This window comes from Belonocnema kinseyi, chromosome 10 (assembly GCF_010883055.1).
Source record: "Belonocnema kinseyi isolate 2016_QV_RU_SX_M_011 chromosome 10, B_treatae_v1, whole genome shotgun sequence".
In the NCBI taxonomy this organism is placed as follows: domain Eukaryota; kingdom Metazoa; phylum Arthropoda; class Insecta; order Hymenoptera; family Cynipidae; genus Belonocnema; species Belonocnema kinseyi.
This window is the reverse complement of record NC_046666.1, coordinates 48,527,021-48,536,271: the sequence shown is the minus strand read 5'-3', so window position 1 is coordinate 48,536,271 and position 9,251 is coordinate 48,527,021. Positions and strand designations below refer to the sequence as shown.

Genomic DNA, 9,251 nt, shown 5'->3' with positions numbered 1-9,251 from the left:
TAATTATAAATATATTTTTACATTATACATAAATTACTTAAATATCTTTCTGGAACATAAAAGTGGAATGTTCTAGTTAGACATCTGTGCACTTGCATGATTCAGGAAACCTGAGTCAACGATGACAATGAAAATGACAATGCTACTAATTTTCAAGGTGCTGAAAACCAACTCAGTGACTATACGATCTTTTCTAATCGCAAAAGTTCGAAGATATATTTTTCAATTTTGCTAAAAACAACATCATTGATTTTAATTTTGTTTCCAAAAATAAAACAGCTTTTGTTTCTTCACTTTGATAAAAATTGTCTTATAAATTGTATTGAGATGTTGCACTCTTGGTAGCTCAAAATTAACTAATCAGTTGGCCTAAACCTGATTTTCAGCCTTTATCATAAAATTGATTGTCTGCAAGGACATTTATTTCTAAAATTCGACAAGAATTTTGGAAAGGATGGAGCATCTAAACGGATTGACTATTAATCAACAATGGAACATTAATGCTGTCAAAAAAAAAAGAAACCTACGGTTTCATTTCTCTTTTAGGTGATTTCCTTACAAAGTGATTTTGAACTTCGGTTTCGTTGACTCTCTTAATCAATGTCTAAACTGAAAAACAATCCAATTGCTTTCAATATTTGTCTTACTCTATCTGAATTAATTATTATTCAATTTTGTTTCAGCACATTTTGACAATGTTTTTTGTTTAAAAACTTGGTTCAATCAATATAATAAATGCATTGCTTATGATCAACTAAAGTTTTGATAGAGAAGCTCAAAGGTTTGTTTGGTAAAAGCAAATTTTGTTGGTTTCAACCAAATATTTTGGTAAATCGAATATTAGCTGGATTAGCCAAATTCTGTCTTAATATTATTTTTATTTGCCCAAAATTTTCAATACGTGTTCGTCACGTTTGTACATGTGTGCTATTGGGCGCAATACATGAAAACGACTGTCATCATTCTCCAAATATTATTTCCGGTTTTCATCATAAACTGTTATGTATCTTTTACTAGATGGAATGCTTGTTAGAATAAATTATAAAATTCGTATATATCAATTAAATATATATTATATAATATATTTTATTTATTTAGATTTCTACGTATTTTCCTAAACATTGTCTTGATATTATTTCATTTTCCCAAAAACTTAAACACGCATTTGTCACATCTATGCGGAAGTGATATTGGGTACAAGGTAAAATAAAAACAGTTGTCATGATGCGGAATTTTTTTTGTATTTTTGCCTGCAAGCTGTTATTGTTTCAGATAAGAAATTTGTTGATATAACACCACCTTAACGCTATTTGGAAGTGGGTCAAAACTACCAAATGTGTTTACCATTTCTACGGAAATGTGGTACTATATAAGGCACTGCAACAACTACTGTTTTATATCTCCAAATTTTTTGTTTCTTCATAGTTTCGATATTTCGAGAGTTTTCTTCAGAAAAAAATTCATGTTAGGATAAGAAAATTTTATCTTTTTGATCTTTAAGGATGGCGGGAAAGGTGGCTTTGTTTGTCTTACTAAGTAAGTAATAATCTATAAAAAATATATATTGTTGGTGTGAAGAGTTTTTATTCAAGATTTAATAAATAAATAACTTGTTTTTGTTTTTAAGCCATGGCAATTTTCTTTTTTGCCTCCTGTGAGAAAAATGATGATAATGATGCTGATCCTGCTAAGACTAATTCTGAGACTAATACTGAGTCTGATTCCAAGTCTGAGCCTAAATCTAAGTCTAAGTCTAAATCTAAGTCTAAGTCTAAGTCTAAGGTGAGTTTTTATTTTAGGGGCCGCACTTAAATTACGTAATGGATTATAGGCCCTCTATAAGAAACCTTCACAAAAGACCCCCCCTTCCCCCCACCCCTCTTATTGTACGTAATTTCAGTTTCCAGAAATATTTTTTTAGTTATTGCTAATTCATTTTAGAAATTCTCTGATTTTTCCTTGAGTAATTTTTCAGTTTCCTTGATCATTAATATTCACTTACCAGCATTTTAATCTTTTCATATTTTTAACATATAATTTTTTATAAATTGAATAAAACAATGCTTCGGATAAAAAATTAAAATTTTTCAAATTAATTTATAACCAAAAAATAGCTTTTCTAAACTACAAAAGTTGACTTTTTGAAAAAATTATTAAATTTTGAACATAATACAGTTTAATTTTCAATCTTAAAAGATAAGTTGCCAAGAAAAAAATATCATAGCTTATATTCCAATCCAAAAAGATGAAATTTATATTAAAAAAATTTTTTAATCAAATTACGAATTTTGGAAAAATAAAGATTTTTTACGCAAGAAAAAAAAGAGTTTATCTACATTGTTGAACCTTGAAGCCAAAAGACGAAATTTGTCTCAAAAATTGAAAAATTACATCAGAAAAATAATACGAATATTTAAAAAATTTTATTTAAAAAATAAAATCTTAAAAGGTTGGAAAAGTTACATATTCATTTGGAAAATTAATTTGAAAGCAAAAAGTAATGCTTTTCGACTGAAGAGTTAAATCGTAAACAAGAGTCATAAGCCTTTATTCAAAAATTAAAATTTTAACAATGTAATTCAACTATTACCCAAGCAAAATTTCCATAAAAGGGGAATTTTCAGGAGAACAGATTCCAGTTCTCTTTTCAACATAAAAATATTAAATTTAAGCTAAAAGTCAATTAGAAATATTTATAATTTCAACAAAACAGCAGAATTTTCAACTAGAAAGTATGACTTTTCAACAAAATTTTTGAATTTTGAACCAAATAGTTGCATTTTTGACCAAGTAAAATGAAAATTATACTAATACAGGGGAATTTTTTAATAAAAGAGACAAATTTTCAAAAAAGATTTGAAGTTTCATCTGAAAAGATTTCAAATGACTTTTCAACAAAAAGTAAATTTTATAGGAAATAGTTCAATTTTCAACAAAACAGTTGCATTTTTGCCAAGAAAGAAGCAATGTTTATATTAAAAAAGATTAACTTTTAAATCAAAATGGTAAATTTTCAGAAAAAATAGTTTTCATCCAAAATAGGTATTAGTTAACTTTTCAGCCGAAAAATATGAATTTTAAACGAAAGTTTAATGCTCTGCGTAAACAACTGAATTTTTAAAACAAAAAGACGAATTTTCAACAACGCAGTTGAATTCGCAACCAAAAAGGATTTCTTTTTAAGAAAATTTAAAAGTTTTCAAACAATGAATCAAATTTATGACTAAAAAATAATCTTCCGAAAAAGTTTTTGCGAATTTTCAGAAATTATGTGCATGAGTGAAGGACTCCCTACCGTAACAAATCGTAACAATTTTTCTCGAATTATCACGTAATTTAAGTAGGATTCCTTACTTGTAACAATAATTAAAAATTTGTATACCAATCAAATAAATAAAATTAATTAATTCGTTTAATCTAATTTATGTCTCTGTAAAGTGATTACTTCTTCGCGATTTAATAAAGCTAAGTAGTAGCTCAAAAGTACTTTGCTATTTAAAAAATTAAATGCCTTAAAGATATATTTTCAAATGTTTTGGAAGCGTAAAATTGTGTTTTACAGTAAAAAAAAAAACTCATTTGCTAAAACTATTGATATTATTTTTGTCAGCGGTGTATAAATAATTTTAGAAAATTCTGTGTTGTATAGAATTTGATTTAAATTGAAAAACATCAAACCATAAATACTTTGATAAATAGTGTTTTTTCTACCTAAAATTATATTTCTTCCGAAATATTTTCAAATTTTCAAATTATAAGAGCCATGACGAATCATATGTCATGTAATAATTAAAATTATATTTCTTGTAGGACACTCCAGCAGAATGTGTAGCAAAATGCAAGGCAAAGGTAAGTAAACCAAATTTTACATGGTGCTTTCTATTTTGGAAAACGGTCAGTTTTCTCTGCAACTGCGAACTGTATATATATGTTTTAGGGCCAGACGCAGGGTACCGAAATATGTACACATGGTGGAAAGGATCTTCATGAAAAGATGACTAAATGGACAATGGTTTGCCGCAACAGGAAGTGTAAAGAAAAAATACGTGAGTTGTGTAGAAAACAATGTTCTTTTTTTTCTAAAAATTAATTTGTTAATTATTCTGAAAATTAATTTGTTTATTATTCTAAAAGCAAGCTTCTTCAATTTGGAAAGTCCAATCACATTTTAAATGTGACATCTATTATACATTTTGTTTATAGCATAATAAATATTTATAAATATATCAGGTTGGAAACCAGCAAAGAGCGAGGATGAATGCAAGACCAACTCAAAATAATAAATCTGGAAAAAATGGTAATTTGCTGAAGTAGAAGGTGCTGCACAAAACTAATGAAATAGCTGGTTAAGTACACTTTTTAATGACACAAAATAGAGCAAAATGCATCACACAAATAAGTAAACATATTTTTATCTACTTCAATAGAATAAAATGTCTGTACTTCCTAAATTTCAAATTAAGCCACTGGATAACAATTTTAGACTTTTTAATGTTTTTATTAAATAGTACAATGCAATATATTCACCAATGACGAAAATTCTTTTTTTGCAATATAAAGATATTATTCACGGTATTAAGGTTTTTGGAATAAGAATCTCTCGCATTTTCGCGTAATAAAGAGTTTTATCTTCTTTTCTTAGTTTTAATATAACTGTAAAAGCGAGTGCTGCTCGTTTACTGTATTGATTAAATAAATCATATAAACATTTGAATCAAGAAAATTCTATTTATTACCAATATGTTTAAATTATGCTCTTTCATTTTAAAATGAATGTGAAAATATAAATGAACTGTGTTGGTTTTAAAATTTATAAAACATGAAAGAAAGTAAATTTCGTGGACATATTTTTTTAGTTCGATACTCATTTTCAATTTTTATTTCACATTTAAAAAATCTGCTTATAAAATTTTAAAAATGAATTAAAAACATTTTAAATTTTCTAATCGTGGATTAAGGCTGTAATGCTTTCAAATTTCTTTATAGTATTTTACTGCACATCCCGAAGAATATTGTTCATAAAATTGGTAGAAAGTTGCATCACAAAAAAAATTATAAATTTACAGAGTATTTTTTAATGATTTATAAATCTTATAGTTTCGAAAAAACATTTAGGCCTAGAATCATACACATAAAAATTGTTCAATTTTTTCGTTTGAAAAAATGATATTTATAAGTTGCTCAAACCCCATGAAGTTTAGGACGTATTTCCCATAAAAAAATAAGTTTTTGTAAATTTTATTCAGAATGTTCAATATGAGCTAAATCGAGTTCAAACTCCACCATTCTGTTCATATTTAGCTATAGAATATGAACGAAATTTTAATTTTTAAATATCAACCCCATAAGTCTGTTTTATAGGATCCCAATAAAAAAACAAAAATTAATTATGGTTTTTTGCGTTTTTTAAAGCGGATTGTTTCTAGCACATAAAATACTACATCATACTGATAATGAAACGTCGACATAAATTGTTTAAATAATTTTCTATTTTTTGCAGCAATTTTCTCTTAAAATAGAGTGAGAAAATCGCGTTTTTAAAAAAATGTTCCACTTTTTGTTTAATTTTAAACTAGAGTAAACTAATACATACGTAATTTTAACAAACATAATTCTTTGAAGGATTGATTATTATTGTTAATAAAATTCTCTTAGAATAATAATAGAAAATTGCAATTAATAAAGTTTAATTATTTAAATGAATTAATATTGTTAAAAAGTATCTTCTTCTTTATTAATGTTAGATATTTACAGTTTCTTCTGAACTATTTGACTTTTTAACAACTTTTTAATTAATAATGCAATAAATATTTAATTTAAAAATAAAGTAGTGGAAACAATTCATTAATATTTATAACTATTTTCCCTTAGATGACTGCTGATAAACTGTTATAACTGTTTATAATTATATTATTTATTATATATATATATATATATATATACCATATATGCACACACACACACACACACACAATCAATATAATTGTAGCTTCTTTCTGAAATCTTTGATTTTGCTTTGTCTCTTCAGTTTTGAAAAAATAATAAGTGAACCTAAACAAGAATGATATTTCAAATAGTACTGATTTGTTTTAAGTAAATTCCTTTCTCTTAGTTTCTAACGTGTAAAAGAATTTATTTAAACAAAAAAGCTACCTCACATAAAAAATCATTATAAATAAATATTATAAATAAATTATATAGACAATTATACAGAAGTGCTTGTTTTGTGCAGTACTCAATAGCAGGACACATTTTTTCTGCAATTAGAATTATGAAAATTTTTATGAGAATGATATTAATCAGGAAACAAGTTAATATTTACAATAAAATCATTATTTGAAATTCTAAATGAGTAGGCAATTATTTTCGATAAATTTTGATTTTTTTATTTTTCAACAAATCTTATACAAAAATTGTAAATCAAGATTTCTTCACTGAAAAAAATTATTTTTTCTACTAAATTTCGTGCAGAAATTGCGTAATTTAATCCCAATTTATCATGTGGCCTCGATCGGAAAACAGAATTTTAGAAAAACTAGATAAATTGGTTGTTTTCTGCATTTTATTGGTAAAAAAATTTAAAAATTTAAAAAAATCTTAAGACATTCAAATTTCAATTTTTAAAATAAATTAAACCTTATATAAACATATCTAGAACTAGTTCTTTGAAAATAATTGTTGCTACCAAATAGCAGGCAAAATATATTTGCCAACAGTGCATCGAGCAGTCTGTAGTTGTTTAGCGTTTTTGAATTTTTTAGGAAAGTGTATTGTTGTGAAAAAATCTTAAAATATGTGTACAGAATCTGAAGAGCATGCTGGAATTCATGATGAAAATCGTGCGAAAATTGTTCCTTTTTGTCTAAAAAAAAGGAAGAATTGTTTAAGATTAGTAATCATTTGAAAAATATTATTCAAAAGATTGTGAGCTATGATGCTGAAGATAACCGCCTCCCTGCAGTTTGTAATTACTGCAAAATTCTTATTTATTGTTCGGTCAAAAGTGATGAAACGAAATTTAAATTACCAGATTTTATTTTACCAGATTATTTTAGATTCAAATGAATAAATCAAAAATCAGATCGAAAGAGGGTGAAATATACGAATGGGGTTTATGTAACATAGTGAGAACACCAGAACACAGCAATTCTGTAAACAAAATTTTAGATGCGAAAGAAAGAAATAAAACAAGATACTGCAAAAAGTGCCATTCAGGATTTAATTTAAAAGATCATATTGTAAACGATATACCCCTGAAAGAAACATAACACTTGGTGTATCATTTGTTTAAAGCAATTTCAAATATAAAAGCTACAAATTTGAAGAAAATAAATCACAGAATTTATAAAATTTATCACAGAAAGATAAAAAGCCTTTGTTAATTTCTTTGTCCAAACATCAATCAGAAAGAAAATAACGGAAGCTGGTTTCTGCTAAAGATGTTCAAAAATTGGAACAAGTTACATACGTTCAACGAATAAAATACATGGTATTACAGCAGCTCTTCTCGTCGCTACAAATTAAATAACATTATTTTACCGAAATTTAAAACAAAAATTATAAACTTTGAATCATTTTCTTGATTTGTATTTCAGTGTGAAAGAGTGTAATATGATTAACACTAAAAATAACGACCCTGAAACTACTGCAGAAACTTTAGTGTCTTGCAATTATGTAAAATGATTGTTTCAGTTTGTTAAAGAAACAACGGAAGTTGATAAAATGCATTTAAAATTCGGATAGTGGTGGAGGTTTTTCGAAAGTTTGACTTTCGAGTTAATCTTTGGATGAATCAGAACTTGCAAATACAGAAGGTCAAGAAATTACAACTGCTTGTGATAGTGGCACATACACAAGAGAAATATGAAAATGTTTTATTGATTGGGTCAATCTTAAATTTTAAGGATTTAAAAGGAACAATAGCAACTAATTTAAAACAAAAATCTGAAAGAAGGTCAAAATCATGTCACATGCAAAGAGGACAATTTTTTTGCGTGCTAAGACAGTAGAAGCGAAACTTCATTTGCGAAGAAGTACAACAATTGTACAAATACTCCTATAATTTTCTCAGAAAAAGCTAAGACAGAAATATTAGAAATAATTTCACCACCGGAACTATGTATGATGCTTGGGGTTGTGAACAAAATTTATAAACACATGCTAACCGAATTCGAAGATAACAGTCTCCAATGGGCGCCAAGCGCAATCCTTGCATTCGAAGAATTTAACAAACGGTCCATTGAAACAGAATCAATTATAAATTCTGGATCAGGGCTCCTGAAAAACAGAACACTTTTTAATTAATCATTCAATAATTACACAGTAAAACTGAAGGTATCAATTTTATACGTAAAAGAATGATCCCTAAATGAAAGTGTTTTGTTTCTTCATATTAATACATATTTTCGTATCCATTGAATTAAACCGCTACATGCTTAATTCCTGAGGATTAACCTCGAAGTTTGCCTGAAATTGATTTCCGGCCTTTAGAACATCGACTATCTAGATTTACTGATTTTAAAGGACGACGATATTTCTTGTATCCAATAGCCGTTAGCAAAAATTCACCAGTTGCATCCTGGAAGATTTGGAATGCTATAGACCAGGGTACATCTTTTGGTAAGGGGTAATTATGATAATATAGCAGTACAGAATAAGAAGATAAAAACCACATGTGCTTTGATAAAATTGTGTAAACTCTACACTTACATGAATATTAATTCATTTATTGTCTTCTTTTATAATAGATACTTGGCCTCATAAACAAACTATACTCAGAAAAAATGTTGTTTCATTCCATAAGAACTTGGTTGAATCAATAAAATAAACACATTGCTTAGTTTTCATTAATACACTAAAATGATTGTTTATTTAAACAAAATGTTGTTTGTTTTAACCAAATATTTTTGTAGATGGAATATTAGTCATGGTTAAACAAAGAATTTGTTTGTATCAATAAAAAATATTGTTTAATCAAGTAGTCTCTAGAATTTCTATTGTTGCATAACGATTCAAGATGTTCCGTTTCTTGCTCATTTCATTCTTTCGAGATGTATTCTCAAAAACTGAGAATTTCATTCTCTCTTTTGTTTTTATTGTATCATCTCATTTCGTTCTATCTCGTTCCTCACTCGAACTATCAGCGGAAAATTTTTTATTATTATTATTACACCATTAAGCCATTTCCCTTTCGGGGTAGGCGTGACTCACTCGGCAGGGGAAAGGAGTAGTGTGTGGATGGGATAGAGATT

At 27.0% G+C, this 9,251-nt stretch overlaps 1 protein-coding gene across 1 annotated transcript in view; it reads left to right on the top strand.

Moving 5' to 3' along the window:
• The first annotated feature begins 1,502 nt into the window (after window positions 1-1,502).
• Window positions 1,503-9,251, top strand: part of LOC117181109 (serine/arginine-rich splicing factor 4-like) — a 42,901-nt gene continuing 35,152 nt past the window's right edge. Inside the window, exons 1-4 of the mRNA XM_033373677.1 lie at window positions 1,503-1,536; window positions 1,628-1,782; window positions 3,811-3,849; window positions 3,938-4,046. Of these exons, the coding sequence (XP_033229568.1) occupies window positions 1,503-1,536; window positions 1,628-1,782; window positions 3,811-3,849; window positions 3,938-4,046 (337 nt within the window). The remainder of the gene's footprint in view (window positions 1,537-1,627; window positions 1,783-3,810; window positions 3,850-3,937; window positions 4,047-9,251) is intronic.